Source organism: Drosophila willistoni (genome assembly GCF_018902025.1).
Source record: "Drosophila willistoni isolate 14030-0811.24 chromosome XR unlocalized genomic scaffold, UCI_dwil_1.1 Seg144, whole genome shotgun sequence".
Classification (NCBI taxonomy): domain Eukaryota; kingdom Metazoa; phylum Arthropoda; class Insecta; order Diptera; family Drosophilidae; genus Drosophila; species Drosophila willistoni.
This window is the reverse complement of record NW_025814057.1, coordinates 10,744,885-10,764,021: the sequence shown is the minus strand read 5'-3', so window position 1 is coordinate 10,764,021 and position 19,137 is coordinate 10,744,885. Positions and strand designations below refer to the sequence as shown.

The window sequence follows — 19,137 nt, the reverse complement described above, 5'->3', positions numbered from 1 at the left end:
TTAAACATTTTTGTTTTTTTTTTTTTTGTTGCCTGCCTAGTCAGTCGATTTTGTTTAACAACTTTTATCTAAATGTTTAACCAACGAGGGAAAAAAGGAAACAATCTACAAAGAAAACAAAATATTCTCACTGTGTGTGTGTCTGTTTTTTTTTTATATATATATTTTTTTTTTCATAAATTGTTTATATTTTTTATTATTATTATTATTTTTTATTATACAATACAAAAAAATAATTTTTATTTTCCTTTAATACAGTTAAATGTTAGTACAAAATAAACTCCACAAAAATGATGGTCCATAAGTCTATTAGTATTTATTAATATATGATATGCATATATATATATATATAGATATATATACCGAAAAAAATATGAACTTTTGGGCTTATTTTTAATTTGCTTTTAAAGGTCGTTTCAATGCCATTGCTAAATACTTCTCGTTTGTTTCAAATTAAAAAATTCCATTTCCTTAAATACAAAAAGAGTTCTTCTTAGTTTTAGGTGAAAGGTTTGATTGCAGGAGAAAGAAAATGTTTTGCTTCTGGTATGTATAGGGTATATATAGATGTAGATATTCTGGAAGATTGGATTTTGAGCTAAACATTAGGGGCTAACTCTCTCTCTCTCTCTCTAGGCTTTAAATTCTTTGCTAATATTGTCGATGTGTTTTGTGTTTGGTATCTTTGCTTATTTTGGGGGCAGTTTCTTCGTTCGTTCTATGCTCACTTAAAACTAGATTAACAATATAAATTGTATTTGTATGTGTATTTTCTCCTTTTTTTTTTTTAGTTAATTGTGCATTGATTTCCGCACCCTTTTTGTGATTTATTGTTTTCTTCATTTCTTTCTTGTATTTAATTTGAGCTAATGGAGCTCTCTGGGTCTTTGACCACATCAGTTTTGGATGCTCTCAAATCCGGCACCAAGGCATTCATGGGGCACACATATTCAGTCCAATCGATATCGGTTTGTCCTTTGGTGCTTTTGCGACGCTTTAAAGAGAATTGCGTACGCTTGACAGGCTTTAGCTTGGCCGTTATGGTCAATGGCTGATAGCCGGGTGCCTCTTCAGCATCACGTTTAGCCAATATAATGGGCCGTCCAACCAGCTCTTTGAAATGCATGGCCAAATGGCGACGCAAAAGCGATTTACTTGGCGGTATTGAGAGTAAATCGGCCAATAGACCCGCATTGAAACGAGTCTCATACAGCATTAAGGCACCATGAACACCAGCTCCACGCAAATTGGGTGTATACTCGGATAGATCGATGGTCTGCAGCCAACCCATTATCCGATGAGCTGTCCACAGTTCGACATTCTCTGTGTCGGGTCGGCTGGCTGACAAACAATTCTCATCGTCATCGTTTTCCTCTTTGTTTGTTGTTAATCGTGTCGATCGTCGTATTAAGCCCTCGGCATTCCAATTCATTTTACGCATACACAATATGCCTGCCCGCAATGAGGCAATATGCAGGCAGGAACTAACATGTAATTGCGATAGATCCTCCAGAGTCAAGCGATGCAGCATTCGTCCATCAACCTTGGCCTGCAGAAAGTAATCCTTGTACTGTGGCAAACCGATGTCGTCCAGCCAACGTAGGACCCAACCCACATCCAATTGGGATGCCTTTAGTGCTAGTTCATCGAACTCTTTGCCCGTGATTTCATTAATGGCTAGCAATATCTTCTTACGATGCAATGGCAACTTTAAATTCAGTTCATGTTCAATGTCCACGGGTGAAGCAGTAAATATGGATACAGTTGGATTGTCCTTAAGCCATTTTCTATACGACGCAAAAAGGGAATGTGTTTTGAGGGATCCTCCACAAATTAATCACTTAACAAAGCCTTAACACGAAGCGGGGAATGCATTTTGTTATCTAATTGGAAAAACTTTCCTCTGAATTGCCCAACATTAAAACGAAAATCAAGAACTAAAACCAAATAAACAATGTTTACCAAAAAATGAAACTTAGAGAAAATCTGAGACCCACAAAAAAAACTGTAAGAAATTTCAATATATTCGGTTGAAATTTCCAATTTCTAATAATCTTTTGCCAAATGTTTCAAAATTTACTAATAAATACATAATTAAAATTGAAATAATGTAAAAAGACCGATAAATATCATAGGATATAATCGGAAAATCATAACAAATAAATTTTTGAAAAAGCAATAAAAACCATTTTTTGCTATGATCGCTTCTACGATCCTAATCCAAGCCTGATCTAAGACCTTTTCGTCGAAAAACAGACAGACATAGAGACAGACTGGACAAGAGCATAAAGAGACACACAGAAGGACAGGACAGGACAGGATTTCAGTCTAATACTCAACGATCTGCAGAGATTGCCCATTCTCTGTGAGATATTCAGCCCTTTCCCAATTTTGTATTCGATTTCGGTAACAATACCAAAGCTTCTTCTTTGCCTCAATCATTTGCTAGTGTGTAACCATTTGTTGATCTCCTTTTGTTGCATTCCCAGCATAGATTTTTGTTGTTTTCTTCTTCACTTACCGACAATTGTCTTCGTAGCAACCCAAACCCATTGAACCAAGCCATTGGCAGACATCTTGACTATTCCATTTACTCCAATGTTTAGCCACATCATTAAACAATGAAGTCTGGGCACTCCACTCAATGCGTCCGCCGGCTGTAGCCCTTGAGCCGCCGCGACGGAACTCGGGCTCTGCCTGCTCCAAGGCGGTTAGCTCGCAATTGCTGCTGTTACTGCGTCGCAGCATGCCGAAAATGTTGCGGAAACGTGAGCGCAATTTGGGCGATGGTGTCGACTGCGATATGAAGCTGGAGAACATGGAGGATTCTGCATCCGGGATGACATCGTCAATGAGAATTTGTTCATTCGAAGCAAAGGCCACATTACGCTGTTTGCCACTCGTATTGGCATTGACATCCAGCGAGCGATTGTGATTATTATTGTTGTTATTGTTGTTGATCTGGTGACTATGCTTGCCATGGGCACGGGGCAGACTGTGAAACTGCGGTTTGATCTGATGACGCAAAGCCGACGGCGGCGTCTTGGGCGAACCCATAAAAGCTTTCTGATTCAGATTACTCAAGCTACCGCCTGCTGCTGTTTTTTCTTGGTGTGCCTGAAACTCATTCTCCTTCTCCAGAGCAGTACGATGAAGCTTCAGTTCACTTAAGGCACTCATTAATTCCAATTTCTGTGTTTCCAAAGCAGATCGAGAGATCATCTGGCGTTGCAGTTGCTCATCTTTGGCACCCAACAGTTGCGTCTTCTCTTGCAGCAAACCTTCGAGCTCAATAATTCGGTCTGCCTGCTCTGATACGCGCTCGGCCAGCATTTGATATTGCAGGGCCAGGCCCTCCTTGTCCCTCTGCAGGCGTCGCATACGCTCATCGGAGTCTTGGCGGGGTATATGCGTCTCCAGCCAATCACTGATAATGGCAGCTGTCACGGGATCCGGAGCTGGGGCCGCCAAGCCTACCTAAGACACAGAATCAAACGGGATTAAGTGAAAACAAACACTGAAATTACAAACAGGGTGACTCACCTGTTGCAGGGCCAGGGCCAGTGTCTTGGCTGTTGATAGAACATTTGTGGCCGAAATTAGATTACGCTCGCTCAGTGTCAGCGAAGAAATAGCTCCAACTGCAGATCCTCCACTCACTTGGCCTGAGGTGTTTGATATAATTCCGTCCATTTGTTCTAAGGCTGCTTCCAGCATTTTACTGGCAGTAGCAGCTTTTGCTTCCGTTGTTGTTGTTGTTGCTTTTGTTATTGTAGCCATTGTAATCCGCCTCTGATTGATCGTTGTGGAACTCAACTGGAACTTATCAGCATTATTTGTTGTCTTACATAATCGCTTTACACATTCCACATATCATTTGCACGTCACATTGGTTATAATTATATTAATTTAGCATAACAAAAAAAAAAAAGTACGATTTTACAAGGGCTATAATTAAGCGAAACACCGGGACTTTATAGTGGCAAATAGCGGTAAAACAATCGATAACACAGCACCATTCAAGAGTCTGTTAACCTTAACAGCATCATTTGGGACTATGTTAACTTTAACAGCATCATTTGGGACCATGTTAACTTTAACAGTGTGTTAACTCATTTTCTATAGTTTGGCCACACTACTCCAGAGTAAAACTTTTCCGTGAACCCAAAAATCAGGATCAAAACAAACACGAATATCAGGATCAAGGCATACGAAATCTCCATTGAATCACTTGACCAGACAAATGAATCGCTTTGCCTATATCGAGGCCCGCCTGAATCCCAACGAATCCTTTGTGAGCCGCGACCGCAATGTAAAAATCTATGATGGTGACCAAAAGGTAAAGAGGACTGTGGTGGACATTTAATGTTGATTTACGTTCAATACATTGTGAATTCCCCTTCTAGACCGAGTTCGAGGAAGGCGAAGTGGTGCTGACCTCACATCGCTTGTTTTGGGGACGTCCTGGTGAGATTGCCCGGGCGGCTGTCACCCTTTGTTTGCCCCTCCATTATGTGATATCCTTGAGCGAGGAGACGACGGCGTCGAACTTTTTCGGGCGCAAGACCCGAATTATTATGCATTTGAGACCACCGCAGGCGGATAAGGGTCCCGGTCCACTGGACACTAGTCGCGCGGCGCACATCAAACTGTCGGGCAAAAATGGTCTGAGTGTGGAATTCCATAGTGCCTTGCGTGAGACCATCTCGGCCCGCGTCTGGGAGGTCATGATCACCAACGAGATGGTTATCAGTAGCCCTGAGAATAAGGCGGCTTCTGGATCCGAGGATCGCTTGGCTCGCATACAAAAACGCACAGGAATCGGTGGCATTGAACGTCATCTGGAGGCCAAAGCCAAGGCTACAGATGAAAACATCGCTTTGGCCTTCCAAGATCTTTCCGTTCTAATGGCCATGGCCAAGGATATGGTCGGCTTGTCCAAGACGATCAGTGGGAAAATACGCGAGCAGAAAGGTGAAATCTCAGACGATGAGACAGTGCGCTTTAAATCCTACCTCCTCAGTCTTGGTATCGATGATCCTGTGACCAGAGATAATTTCACCAGCAACACTGCCTATTTCAATAGTTTGGCTCAACAGATATGTGAGATGCTGCTCGATCCCATCGAGGTAGTTGTCCCCTCTTAGATCATTCTGTGGACATATGACTGTAATCATTTCAACTCTTTCTATCCAGGAACACGGAGGCATGATGTCACTGGCTGATGTCTATTGTCGTGTGAATCGTGCTCGGGGCTTGGAATTGCTATCACCAGAGGATTTACTGCATGCCTGTGAGCAATTGAGTGGCCCCATACGCTTACGCAGCTTTCCCAGTGGTGCCAGAGTCTTACAGTTGGAGTCTCACGATGATGCCTTGATAGCTATCGATACTTTGGAGCAAGTGCAGGCCGCCACCTCGTTGGCCGTTGAGGAATTGGCCAAGAATTTGGGCATTTCATTGTTATTAGCCAAGGAGCGGCTATTGGTGGCTGAGCGTTTGGGCAAAGTGTGCCGCGATGAGTCCGTTGAGGGTTTGCGTTTCTATCCAAATCTCTTATTGCATCCCGTGGAAAACTAACTGTGAATTGTTTTTTCTTGTGTGTAATTTTAGATATGTAAATGTTAAATAAATTATTAGCTTTATACAATTGAAAACGGTCTCTGTAGAGATTTATGGCAGAATATCCAAATGTACGCCTCTAAGTATGCTTCATTTTTGGGTGGGAACAGTTTGGCTTCACTTTCTGCACTTTCTTTTGTTGTTGTTGTTGCCAAAGTATATGCAAAACAAAAAAGCTTTCAAATCTATTTAAATGTAATATACTTTAGATTCTAATTTTATAATTCCATTTCACACTTTATTGATTAACGGAGCTTTTTTTTCGTTTGTTTTTGGTTTTGTTTTTGTTTTTCTTGCAGTGACTTTGTCGGCGCTTCATTTATGTACCTATGTATACGAATACATATATATCGGTTTATATATGTATATATATATATTTATATATATAGTATATAGATTAATTTTGTATTATTTTTAGTTATTTCTCAAGAGTTCTTTTCGTAATCAGAATGAAAAGTTTCTACAGTCAGGTATTTTTTGATAAGCAGTTATTGAATTGAAATTACACATTTAATATTAATAGTCATATGTATATATACATACACATATATATATATGTTCGATTTAGTTGTGGTTGTTATATATATATGTATATATAAATTAGCTGCTTAGATTGCTCCGCATTACAAATAATAAATCTTTTTTTTAATTACGTTTCAATTTCCATTTGATCAGACCACACATTTTGTTGTTCTCTTCTCTCATCATTGCTTCTTATCCTTCTTGTTTCTCGTCGTCTTCGTGTTGCTGTTGTTGTTGTTCTACTATAATGTCAGGTTTCAGTTTTATCGACTTAACTTTTACTTGTTTTCTTTCTTTTGGCCAGTTCTTTGCTAACACTTTTGAGTAACTTTCCATTTTACTGTAATTTTCGTTTTCTTTTCATTTTTTTTGTCGTTTTTGTTTAAATTTTTTATTTTTCTTAAATCACATTTATTAATTTAATATTAACATTGAGTAAATTATGTTTTGAGTGTGGTTGGTTTTTCATTTTACGTTTTTTTTTTTTGTTTTCTTTTTTTGGATGCTGGACAAGTGTAAAGTTTTTTTTTTTGAGGGGAGGGGGTGGGGGATGAGGGAGCGGCCGGACAAAAGGGAATATGAGGTGTTTGTGTGTGTGTGTGTGTGCTTCTGATTTTTGTTTTAGTTTTAAGTTGTACAGCAAAAGCATTAAACAATTACAGCAAAAAGTTGTAACATAATTAAAATCGTGTCTTAAATAAATACAAAAAAAATTTCATGCTACGAGAGAAAAAAAAGAAATTTCATTATTGTGTGTGTTGGCTTAGGTGTGATTGTGTGTGTGTGTGTGTGTGGAAGGGGAAAAACTGGCAAAAGTTTTCACGTTTTCTTAAGAGAGAGAAAAAAAATGATTGTTTCGTTTTTTTTTGTTTTTTTCTTTTTGTTTTGTTTTTAGTCATAGCAATTGAACTTTTTACAGTAATAATAATTAATAATAATAATAGTTATAATGATAATAATATTTTCTCGCTTTCGTCTTTCTGCATTCTACATTAAACTATTACAAATAAATTGTTTAGATAATTCCTTTATATATTGACTTTTTTGTTTTGTTTTGTTTAAATTTTGGAAGTACTAAATAGGTTGTTGAGGCTACGACTGTTCTTTTATTTTTGTTTTTTGTTTTGTTGTCACTTTCTTCGTTTTTTTGTTTTGTTTTGTTTTTGTTACTCGATTGATTACAAACTAAAATTGATTTTTTGTTGTTGTAAACTTAGCGCGATTGTTTAAATAATTAGCAATAATTAATCATAGTACATTTTGATGTATGTTTATTCATATAAATATACATAAGTAATTTATATATATCCGTATATATATATATATATATATATATTAATATATAATATGAACCATTAAACCTGTTCATAAGTTGTTTTTACTTTTTGCTTCTCGTAAACTTAATTAATTATAATAATTAGAATTTCTTTACAATAAATGTACGTTACGTGTGTTTTTTTTTTTCTTCTTCTCTTATTTATTCTCATTTTGTTTTCTCTTTCTTATTTATTTGCTTTTTCGTTACTTCTGTTTTTTTTTTAATCTTTTTTATTTTTTTTATATATATAATTTCTTTTTATTATTGCTTTGTTTTTTTTTGTGTTTTCTGTTTTAATATTAAAGTTAGTTTTTTTGTGGTTTTACGCTTAGAGTTCTAGTCTTAGGGAGGCTTAACAAATTGGAGTTTTTTTTTTGTTTTTTCTTTTTGATAGATGAAATTTTGCTTATTTGTTGAAACAATTTTCCGTTTTTTGTTTTTTTTTTTTTTAAATATATATAAGATATATACAAACTAGATAAATATTATTTAAGAGCAAGGAGGGGGGAACGTGGTGTGTGTGTGTAAGGGGTGGCTTGTTGGTGTGGAGGAGAGGGGGGGAACAGTTTTGTTTGTGTGTGAGTGTGTGTGTGTGTGGGAAGGAAAAGGTGGCGGGAGTGTGGAGTGGGGAGAGTGGGGGGGTTAGCGGTAGGGTCACAATTAACACAAGCGCAGTCGCATTTACTATAAACTAGGTTTGCATATTCTTTCCTCTTACGATTACACATTAAAAAAAAATAGCATATATCCATACATATATATATATATATATATATATATATATATGTGTATATGCATTATGGGGGAGGGTGGGCGAAGGGCGAGGGGTGACGGGGGGTATACAATGTACGATAGTAGGGCTAGTTAAGTGTTTTGTTGTTGTTGTTGGTGTTGGTAACCATATATAAACTATAATATCATGCAAAATACACAACGCGTAGCCTTATGAATTGTTCTTCTCATTCATCAATAATGTTCTATCTCTCTCATTCTCTCTTTCTCTATCTATCTCACTAACTCACTCTCTAACTCAGGGTTTCTCTCTCTCTCTCGCTGTATCTCTCTCTTTCTCATTTTCTCTCTAAAAACAATAGATTCTTCTCATTAGGTTGCCCATTCTGCATTTACGAATCACAATTTTCTAGGAGGCGGGGGAAGTGGTTTCGTGTTCAGGAGAAGGAGGAGATGCGGTTGCCTCTATTTTGTGGCATCGGTGGTAGAGCGCCTTCGATTGACCGCTGCCTGATGTTGTTGTTGTTGCTGCTGCTGCTGTTGCTGTTGTTGTTTCGCTGCTGCCAAAGCTGTTAGTGTCCTTTGGCTTAAACTTGTCGTCCCAGTGGCAGTTCCTGTTCGACCAGCAGCAGCAGCAGCTGCTGTAATCTGTATATGTTGCAGTTGTTGTTGCTGCTGCTGCTGCTGTTGCACCTGATTAGCATTTGGCAGTGACTGTGATGAGGCTGTGATTGTGTTGCTCTGCTGATTGAGTATTCGATGTTGCGTTTGCTGCTGCTGTTGCTGTGATTGTTGTGTGGCAGCCTTCACCGTTTTCAATTGAAGCTTCTGGGTGGACATCACAATGGGTGCAGTCAGATTGCCAGTACTAGTGACCACATTGGCAGCTGCAACAGATGAACAGGCAATGAATTATATTGAAAATACAACTATTTACACTTTTCATTTTTATACCAAGAATACTCAAAGCATCAAACTAAATCATAAGTATCAAACTCCAATCAAATTCCAACTCCAATTCAATCAATATTAGATCATTAAATTGTATAAGCCATCATTAATTTGGTTAACCTATGTTAGGTACTTCTTCTTTATGTATTTGTATTACCTTCAAAACTCAAATCGGACCACAGTTGTTTTTTTTTTTTTTTTTGAGAATTTTTAGTATTCCTTAGGTTAAAATTTGGCCGACTTGGAATCTTTATAATAAAACTATTACTAGAAATACTTTACAGAGTCACCGATATGTCCAGGGACTGCTTAAGACCACGATCATTCGATTCGGTCTACGGTGATTTCATTGGACAAAGAACGGTCCATTTACATATAGATATATGTACCTACATATACTCCACAATCTCCATGTTTGTTTCATGCAAATATATTATAGTTGGCACGGTTTTTACTACAATATTTAAGCTTTACCTGGTTATATTACGACCTATTTGAAATTTAAATCAAAGCTTGAAATTTAGCCGGCTGGAGGTCAATCTTCCAAAAGAAGATTATTTCAAAGGCAACACACAAGGGTTTAAACTTTTGCAAGGCAGTTTTAAAGTTTATCCAGATGTTCAAATTAAAAAAGAGAAGAAACAAAGAAAAAAAGACTCCTTGCCATCTCAGGAAGTTATTTAGAACGACTTTAGTTTGAATTTCTGAAAGGACTTGCAAGATATCTGGTTATTTTTTTTTTAAGCAAAAAAAGACTTTTTAGCTTAGTTGTCTGCAGGACATTCCCGCAAAGGGATCACGTGACCGATCTAAGTGAACTAAGAGACTAGAACCATCTGGCATAAGAACCACAGAAATGACTTTAGTTTTGGGATACTTTGAACTTTATTCTCACTCTCTACTCACCATTCACCGGAGTTGTGGCTATCTTCAATGTTGATCCACCGATTTGTCTTTGTGCAGTCAATATCTGGCGATTGGTGGCCAATTGCTTGGCTCCCACCACTTGAACATTTCGTGCCCTTTGCTGTATGGTGCCCACCAGTTGGATAGCCGCTGTTGTTGTTGTCTGATTTCCACCAGGCGTCTGTTGCTGCTGCTGCTGTTGCTGCACCTGCTGCACTTGAGTCTGCTGAGGATGGGTTTGCTGTTGCTGCTGCTGCGATGACTGGACGACACCTACACCACCACCAACACTTGAGGTACGTATTGTTTGAGGATTTAGTTTCTGTACACCGGCACCGACTATTTGAGCTGTAAGCAAAGAGCAGAACGTGGGTGTGCGGGGAGTTTTTTTTTTTGGTTTTTTCTTTTCTTCTTTTGGTTTTTTTTAACATTTTTTTTTTGTTTTTTTGAGGTTGCAAATGAGAACTAGACATGTCGAGAGATAGGCAGATAGATAGATAGATAGACAGAGAGAGAGAGAGAGAGAGAGATAGGCAATGGTTTCTAACTAAAATTTTTCCTTTTGAACTTTTTGGTTAATTTTTTGTTTTTGAATCTCAAACTGATTTTGGGGTGGAGCAGATGATGAGGGGGGCGGCGCAGTAGGAGGGGGATGAAATTGTGGTTAAAACACACACACACACACATACACAAAAGCCATACATATACACACACACACACACAGAGAGACAAATATCAAAAGAACAAATTAATAAAAATATATAATTAAACGAATTGATTGGGCGGACATGAAGGATAATGGGCGTGGTGGAGGACGGATGGATGGATGGATGGATATGGAGATGAAGGCGAGGAGGAGGATTTATTGAATGATCGAAACGAGGTTGTTAACGGGTTTGTGTTTTTGTTGTTGTTGCAGTTGGTTTGGTTTTTTGTTTTGTTGTTGTAAACGAGAAACGAAACAGAAACAGAAGAGAACAAAATTAAGCGTATTCAAAAAATATTTGTATAAAAGAATTAAATTAATTAAAAAATAAATTGTAATTCGTATAATGCAAAAAAAAAAAAAAAAATTAAATATATACATATATATATATAGAGATAAAATATATACATATACAAAATGTAAGTAAGATCAAAATCGCAGTGCAAGCGTCGATTAAAGAGCCACCTTCGCCTTTTCTCTACACACCATCCACCCCCCACCCGAACCAATCACCCAAATGGGCAATAAACTAGAGGGAATAAACTGTCCCCTCCCCCTTGAAGAGGCTGATATCAATTAGAAAGAGACAAAAAAGCAGACGGAGGATGTTAAAAGAAGCAGCTCATTGAGGATTGAGTTAGTCTCACTGCTGCTGGAAGGGAACTCTCGATCTTATCTTATTCTATGAATCTAATTCTAATAGTCATATAACATTCGTTGATTCCTACTACACTTACCAATTGGTAACGTAAGCATGGCCGTTGTGGCACCTCCTCCGCCGGTGGCGTTGCCATTAGGATTGCCAGTAGCTTGTTGCCCTCCCCCGGCGGCTCCGGCATTGTTCGTAATGACCACCGTTTGGGTGGTGCCCGTCACCGATGATGGGAGACTGACTATTGTCCCAGTGGGTGGGGCATGTTGCTGCTGTTGTTGTTGCTGCTGCTGCTGCTGATGCGTGGCCGGCTGAGTTTGCAGGGTAATCGTATGGGGTAGTTGTTGCTGTTGCCCAGAAACTGGCACCGAGACCAAAACACTTCGCTGTTGACCCTGAGTGCCAGCTCCTCCGCCGCCGCCGCCGCCGGCATTAACAACCGTTGTGGTGCCCGTTTGCTGTTGCTGTTGGTGTTGCTGCTGCTGCGAGAATTGTAGAGAGATGGGCTGAGTGAATCCGGGAATTTGAACCTGAACATTCTGAAGGCCAGCAAAATTGGCCATTGCCCCTTGCAACTGGGAGAAATTTATGCCCTGCAGATTGAGTGTGGCGGTAGTTTGCTGCTGCTGCTGCTGTTGTTGTTGTTGCTGCTGCTGCTGCTGCTGTTGGTGTTGCTGTTGCTGCGGGGATGCCGAAGGCTGTGGATGCGGACTAGACATAGGCGAATGTATGGACGAGGTGGCAGGTGAGTGAACCAAAGTCTTTGTGATAAATTGCTGTGGCTGCTGCGGTGACATATGCGGCATGGCCACAGCCGAGACATTCGATGTCACATTGGAGAGACGCTCGAGGAGTGCTTGATTTTGATGCGATTGCGAGGATTGCGAATGATCTGAGCCTGATGGTGATGGCGTTGCAGCATTTGTCAGCAGAGCGGAGAGAGCACCACCACCACCGCTGCCGCCACCACCACCGACACTTGATGGACCGCCACTTGAGCCACCAGAACTACCGCCCGAGTTAGCCACATTGCTAGGCACTGCAAATCCACTGGCATTCGAGGCATTCGAATCACTGCCCGGCGATGGGGCAGCCATGCCCACTACTATGGCATTCGGTGGTGCTGTGGTGCTATCCCTGCGCAATGAATTCAATATCCTTTGCTGCACCGGCCCCGTAGGACTTTGTATCCAAGCAGCTGCTCCACTATTCCCTGAAGAGATCACTGTATAGCTGGTCGTTGGATTTGTCATCACCGCCGGTGGTGAGGCCAACTGTGAGGCCAGAGCGGACATTGAGACGCGCACTGTTTGACCACCACCCCCACCAGCACCAATACCAACACCAACACCACCACCACTACCGTCGGCTGCCTGGCCTGTTTGAGTGGTCGGATTCAGATTGACAGCAATCAGATTGCCAGCTGAATTGGTGCGAAATGTTGTTGTTGTTGTTGCTCCGCCACCAATCTTACGATTGGCATTCAGAAGATTCTGCAAAACTTCACTGGATTGCTGTTTACGCTGCTGCGCCGTCACCAGAGTGGGTGTCCCTCTAGTCGTTTGGACATATGTGGCTGTGGTTCCATCTGTAGTGGATGCCGTGCCCTGTTGTTGCTGCTGCTGCTGGGGGTGATGTTGGACTAGCGTAAGGGTCTGTTGTTGCTGCGGTTGTTGTTGTTGCTGTTGTTGTTGCTGCTGCTGCTGTTGACCCGTTGAGGCAGTAAATGTGCCACTGGCCACTGGTGTGCTGGTCATGGCAGCTGGTGCGCTATTGAGCAGGTTTAATATCGAAGCATTGCTCGAATTTTTGAGCGTTGTGTGTGGCGGTGCGGCGACAACGGCGGCGGTTGAGGGTGGCGGTGGACCAATAATGTTGCCATTGTTATTATTATTGTTGCTGCTGCTGGTGGTGTTGCCGTTTCCGTTGTTGTTATTATTGCTATTGGTTGTTGTGACAATATTGTTGCTACTGGGCGTTGTTTGGGCAGCTGAAAAACAAAACAAAAACATAATTAATGCTTTAAATATATACAAGGTGGGTTTTGCCCCTTAAAGTATGCAATATGGGATGGAAAAGTATTTATTTAAAACATTCTCTTATGCCTTGAAGCCTAAAAGTTGTCTTTAAATAATGTTTACAGCATACTTTCGAGGGCAAAGTTTATGTGTGTGTGTGTTGCACTTACAATGCTGTTGCTGTTGTTGTTGTTGTTGCTGCTGCTGTTGTTGTTGTTGTTGATACTGATTAGCCGAATTCATGATGCTATTGACAATGGCATTAATAGCAGGATTTGGATGTATGGCTGTATTATTATTGATATTACTATTATTATTATTGTTATTATTATTATTATTATTGTTGTTGCTGTTATTATTGTTGTTATTGTTATTATTATTATTATTACTGCTGGCAGTTGTCTGTTGTTGCTGTTGTTGTTGTTGCTGCTGCTTCTGCAACAATTGTTGATGTTGATGTTGTTGCTGAGACTTCAGCTGTGATTGCTAACAGAAAGAAAGACAAATAGAGGGAGAGGAAAGAGACAACGAGAGTGAGAACAGTTTGGAGTATAAATACAACTTCATTTTGACTTACCAGAATTGGCACATTGGAATTGAGCTGAGCACGCAATGCTGAATTTGCGTTGCCTATGGCCGAGTTAACTTTCACTTGCTGCTGATGTTGTTGCTGCTGCTGTTGTATGTTGCTGGCTGCTGGTTGTATGGTTATGCCAGAATGTTGCAGTACTTGTGTCAATTGTTGTTGTTGTTGCTGCTGCTGTGGTGCTTGTTGTTGTTGTACTAGAACTAAGGAACCATTACTGAGACTAACTTGATGCGTGGTGGTTGTATTATTATTTTGTTGCTGTGGTACAACAATTTGTTGCTGTTGTTGTCCAGCAGCTGAAGCCTCCACTGTATACGTTTGTTGTTGTTGCTGCTGCTGCTGCTGTTGCTGTTGGCGGAAATTTTGCTGCAAACTTATAACATTTGCTCCAGATAATTGTAGCGTTTTTGCAGCCAATTGCTGACGAGGTAGAGCCACATGATGCACAGTGGCAGACAATTGTTGTTGCTGCTGCTGTTGTTGAGGTTGATTGACAACAACAACATGTTGTTGCTGTTGTTGTTGTTGTTGCTGCTGCTGTTGTTGCTGCTGCTGCTGTTGCTGGAGTTGAGCCTGATGTTGCTGCTGTCGCTGTTGTTGCTGCTGCATTAACAATCTCTGCTCATTGGTTAATCCCGTATGGGTAACAATTGGCACATGTCCTGGTATTAGATGCGTTATTTTAACCGCTTTGCGTCCCTCTTCAGTGAAAATCTCACGAAATTGCTGTATATAACGATTGGCATGCACACGAGTGCCAAGGGCAAAGCGACACGATTCACCATTACGTTCACCCTCACGATAATCCCGATCCACATACAATTCCCCCAGATATTCAGCATCCGAGGGACGCTGATAGATCGATAGCTTTATGTGATATAGAGCACGTCGACCCTCATTATTGGCTTCACGTTCCGTTTCAAGGACATATTCCTCAATTAATTGTGGTTGGAAATTATGCCGGCAATTTGGCTGGCAGCCATCCTTGCACGAATCACTGAACTCATTCAATGCCTCGAATGTTTTTGCATATTTCTCCACGCTAATGACATGATCGGGAACCTTTAAATTGGCAGGATATTCCAAACAAGGCGGACGTATCGGTCTAATCACTTCGTGTGGTCGACGCGGCACCTTTGAGGTAAACGATGATAGCATCGCTCCAACAAGCGGATTGTTGGTGGGTGCTGTCGCCGGCGGTGTTGCATTCACTCCCGCTCCACCAGAGCTAATGGCGCCACCGGCGACACCGACGCCGCCGCCACTACTACTGGCCGTTCGTGGCCGTTGCCGCAATCTGGCCAAATAATCGCACAGCTCTAATCCATGATGATGCGTAAATTGATCCAATTTACGTTTACGATTGATTGCGATCTGTGTGAACTTTTTCATCTGTCGCCGTAGCTCGTGGGAATTGTAAAGCTGTTTCTGATGTTGGGCATTGATGGCCTGCCTACCGATCCGTGGATCTGGCTCCAGGCACAACGGCTCCGCCGTGGCCAATACCAATTGACTTTCGAGCACGAGTTTATCCTCCGAGGACAATTGGCTGCCCATTTGTTGCACTTCGGCAAAAAGTGTGGCATTTGTGGGTCTTAGCAATATATGCTTCATATCACAGATATTCGTTGAGGTGGCAAATGTCTGACGAAAGTCACGAATTTGGACGATAACGCAACCGGCATAGAAAACGCACGGCTTGGCATAAACTCTCGTTATACCATCGCCGGGTGTCGTGGTGGTGTTGCCACCGCCGCCACCGCCGGATGCTGGGCCGCTGCCACTGATCGGACCATCGGCAAGGCTAATGGTCTCGGCATTGAGCAAATCCATCAGGAATTCGGGCAACATTTCACGATCAATGCACTGCAGGAGTAAATCATTCTCATAGGGCCAACGCAAGACTTCCACTAGACCGAGCGAATGATGATGATGATGGTTGGCGGAACTGTTGTTGGAGCTGCTATATATATCTTTGGATTGACTCTCTTCAGTGGTTATTTTGTTGCGATTCTTGTGACTTGCTCCTCCTATTCCCAATCCTCCTCCAATCCCATCGTCGTCTATCGTTGTCCATTCGTTTGTTAGTGGATTTAGCATTAAATGCTCATCATAGCGCAGGGCCAGTGAGTAACCTTTATTGCCAGGATAAAGATTCACCACAATTGTATTGAGTTTTTCACGCTCCACCAAACGTTCCAGGATAAATGATCGTGTGCGTTGTTTTACCTGTAAAATAAATTTCAATTTAGAATCGGATTGTCTCAGCAGAAACTACAACAACAAAGACTCGATATCAAACTGTCCCCAGGCGAGGCAACTGTTCCCAGTTGTTTGTTTGCGTTGTTTTTGTCAAGTTTGCCGCATGGGAACAGTTCGCAGTATTCATTTAGCAAGTTACATAACTTACCCCCGTTTCAGCAAAATGATTTAAATCATTGCTAAATAATTGCAAATACAGTTCCCTGATCTTTTCATGGATATTAAAGAATTTTGCTGCATGACTTGTTGGGCAGGTGTTGGTGGTGGATGTTGCGACGGAGGATGTGGCGGATCCGGAGGAAGCCTTTGAATTGGCATTGCCAGAGCGCGCTGACGCTGAGGATGTGGTGGAGGATGATGTGGAAGTTGTTGTTGTTGTTATTGTTGGGCGACTAGAGGAGCTGCCATCCTTGGTACCTTGGCTACCGCTTCCGCTGCTGTTACTACTACTGGATTTTTGTCTTTTGCTGGGTGACGAAGTCGGTGAGGCCAGGACATGATTATGATGATGATGTTGTTGCTGTTGTTGCTGCTGCTGCTGCTGCTGTTGATGATGATGATGATGTAAATGATGGCCTGAGTTTGTGCTTGGAGGACGTTTTTCCAATTTCCTTGTTGTCGTCGCGCTTGTTGTTGTTGTTGCTGCCGCAGACACTGACGCCGGTTGCGCTGTTATTGTTGTTGGCGGCGCAGTTGTTGTTGTTGTTGTTGAATTATTATTATTATTATTATTATTATTACTGAGGCTAGAATTAATGCCTGGCGGCGTTGATAGCAACAAATCTGGGACTACCGGAGATGGTGAAGTAATTGAATTGAAATTCGATAATGTTGTTGTCGATGAGGAACACGATGATGGTGATGGTGCAATGCCCATGGACAATGTACCGGCTCCGCTGACCAAACTAAGGCCGACACCCATAACTGTTGTTCCTCCTCCCACTCCTCCTCCACCGCCGCCACCACCAATGGCTGCCTCTGTGGGTTCATCATCATCAAAGATGCAAATAGGCGGTTGGGCAGGTATTTGTGGTATTGCCTGAAGAAGACTTGTCTCCAGAAATGATTTACTGCTGGTGGGAAAAGTGATGGCTTGCGAAGATTGCGTGGAGGGTGGGAGCTGGTGCGTATGCTGGTGCTGCACCGGCAGCCCTAATCCCTGCACATGATCCGTTGTAGCGTTGGCGTTGGATCCCTTCAATTTCTTCAATGTGTCATTGATGATAAACTGCAAGGACAAAACAGCCGGGAAAAATTAGAAACAAAAAAAAGGTGAAATCAGCATTCGATCCGATCCTGATTCGATCTTGGGGTAGAACAACAACTTACATCTGCTTCTTGGCATGATGAGTCCAAACTTTGCATTGTTGTTGCTGCTGGCAATGGGGTGTGGATGTGTGGTGTGTGTGAGGGCAGGCAGCGTACAATCCCAATCCCAACTGATGCCAATTACCCTCGACATTCAAACCAAGGATTGAAGCTGGACTGGAGCTGGCGGCTAAGCAAAGATCTCATATTCTTCTTCTACGCGCGTGTGTGTGTGTGTGAGTGTGTCTGCGTGTTTCCTTCTGTTTTTGGTTTGTGTCCGCCTCCCCCCAAAAATTTGCAGGTGTCTTTCTCTGATGCAGGTACCCTCCCCCCCCACTTTCGATTACAACTATATACTCCAATAATAACAACAACACCGCCAATAATAATAATAACAACAACAACAACAACAATAACTTCTTCTGTGTTTTTTATTTATGCTCTCTCTCACGCTCGCTCGCTACCTCCCTCGCTCACACACGCTCGTTCGCTCGCTCGCTCGCACGATTGATGTTGCGTTTTCCCCTTGTCGAATTTTTCACTCACTTTTTGGAATTTTGCAATTATTATTTCAGAATATTTTGTTTTCAGTTTTATTGTTATTGTTGTTGTTGTGTGTTTGGTAAATTGTTCAATGCTTCTTATGCCGTTTCTTCCTTCCCTTGCGTGTATTGTGTGTGTGTGTGTGTTTATGTGTGTGTAAGTGTGAGTGTGTGTGTTTTCCCCCCTCTCGGCCCACACTTTAATATTGTAATTTCTTCACTCTTTTTCTGCTTCTTTGCGTGACATTTTCTCTCTCTCTCGCTGTCGCCCCCTCTTAACGTTTGGTGTGCCTTTTCGCCACCGCTTTGCCCGGGGAAATGTATTGAATGCTTGAACGCGATCTATAACGCTTCAGGCCCGGACTTATCGCGATTTCTTTAATAATATTTATCACACAACATATATAGAAATAAATAAATTTTTTCGATTCGATTGCTGGGGTGGCTGTGTGACCGTAGGCGACAAACCAAAAAATGCAACAGTTTTACGCTTTCCTATCGATACATGCGAAGCAACCCTAATATCGGCGATAGTACCTCACTCTGGTCATACTAAAGCCGAAAATGCAACAAAATGTTCGCCCACTCGACGTTGGCACCATTTGTTCGATTCATCGTTTGGAGTTCGACTCAGACCTTAGGACTTTTACTTAGACCTTAGCACTTTGCTATACCCTGCAGCCTTAGTGTGAAATGGTATATTAAATGCCGACAAAATGTATATAACAGGCAGAAGCGGAAACCTTTCTGCCCCATTAAGTACATATTCAGGATCAACAGCCGAGTCGATCCAGCCATGTCCACCAAGATTTTGGAGTCTATAAGTAATAGAGCCACCAAATTTGTTATGTAGACTCTATGTAAATATATAGTTCATTGGAATTTAAGCTACGCCCACTTCCAGAAAAGGAGAATAGGAAATTCCGGTATGCCAAATTATCGATAAGTAAATAATATCAATTATTTTTTGTTTTTTAAATATAAGCAATAATATTTATTATTTTTCGTA

At 41.2% G+C, this 19,137-nt stretch overlaps 3 protein-coding genes across 3 annotated transcripts; 1 reads left to right on the top strand and 2 right to left on the bottom strand.

Moving 5' to 3' along the window:
• Positions 1–291: 291 nt before the first annotated feature.
• LOC6639029 (liprin-beta-2) lies at positions 292–3,988 on the bottom strand. Its single transcript, XM_002061606.4, has 3 exons — positions 3,544–3,988; positions 2,522–3,477; positions 292–1,787 (listed from the first exon to the last, which is right to left on the bottom strand). The coding sequence occupies exons 1-3, from the start codon at positions 3,778–3,780 to the stop codon at positions 857–859; spliced, it is 2,124 nt and encodes a 707-aa protein (XP_002061642.2). The 5' UTR covers positions 3,781–3,988; the 3' UTR covers positions 292–856.
• A 127-nt stretch (positions 3,989–4,115) lies between these two features.
• Positions 4,116–5,657, top strand: LOC6639030 (vacuolar protein-sorting-associated protein 36). Its single transcript, XM_002061607.4, has 3 exons — positions 4,116–4,339; positions 4,407–5,129; positions 5,197–5,657. The coding sequence occupies exons 1-3, from the start codon at positions 4,244–4,246 to the stop codon at positions 5,578–5,580; spliced, it is 1,203 nt and encodes a 400-aa protein (XP_002061643.1). The 5' UTR covers positions 4,116–4,243; the 3' UTR covers positions 5,581–5,657.
• A 2,282-nt stretch (positions 5,658–7,939) lies between these two features.
• Positions 7,940–17,974, bottom strand: LOC6639031. The gene is made up of 7 exons (XM_023181647.2): positions 17,608–17,974; positions 16,427–17,506; positions 14,005–16,245; positions 13,598–13,913; positions 11,495–13,399; positions 10,052–10,399; positions 7,940–9,081 (listed from the first exon to the last, which is right to left on the bottom strand). The coding sequence occupies exons 1-7, from the start codon at positions 17,641–17,643 to the stop codon at positions 8,660–8,662; spliced, it is 6,348 nt and encodes a 2,115-aa protein (XP_023037415.1). The 5' UTR covers positions 17,644–17,974; the 3' UTR covers positions 7,940–8,659.
• Between the last annotated feature and the right edge of the window lie 1,163 nt (positions 17,975–19,137).

Bases quoted from the DNA above. Each gene is read 5' to 3' on its own strand.
- LOC6639029 (XM_002061606.4), bottom strand. From the start codon at position 3,780: ATGGCTACAATAACAAAAGCAACAACAACAACAACGGAAGCAAAAGCT. The intron at 3,478-3,543 runs GTGAGTCACCCT...TCTGTGTCTTAG, and splicing joins TGGCCCTGGCCCTGCAACAG to GTAGGCTTGGCGGCCCCAGC. The intron at 1,788-2,521 runs GTAAGTGAAGAA...TGCGTCGTATAG, and splicing joins TGCTACGAAGACAATTGTCG to AAAATGGCTTAAGGACAATC.
- LOC6639030 (XM_002061607.4), top strand. From the start codon at position 4,244: ATGAATCGCTTTGCCTATATCGAGGCCCGCCTGAATCCCAACGAATCC. The intron at 4,340-4,406 runs GTAAAGAGGACT...TTCCCCTTCTAG, and splicing joins TCTATGATGGTGACCAAAAG to ACCGAGTTCGAGGAAGGCGA. The intron at 5,130-5,196 runs GTAGTTGTCCCC...CTTTCTATCCAG, and splicing joins TGCTGCTCGATCCCATCGAG to GAACACGGAGGCATGATGTC.
- LOC6639031 (XM_023181647.2), bottom strand. From the start codon at position 17,643: ATGCAAAGTTTGGACTCATCATGCCAAGAAGCAGAT. The intron at 13,914-14,004 runs GTAAGTCAAAAT...TCTTTCTGTTAG, and splicing joins ATTCCAATGTGCCAATTCTG to CAATCACAGCTGAAGTCTCA. The intron at 10,400-11,494 runs GTAAGTGTAGTA...CTTTGCTTACAG, and splicing joins CATGCTTACGTTACCAATTG to CTCAAATAGTCGGTGCCGGT.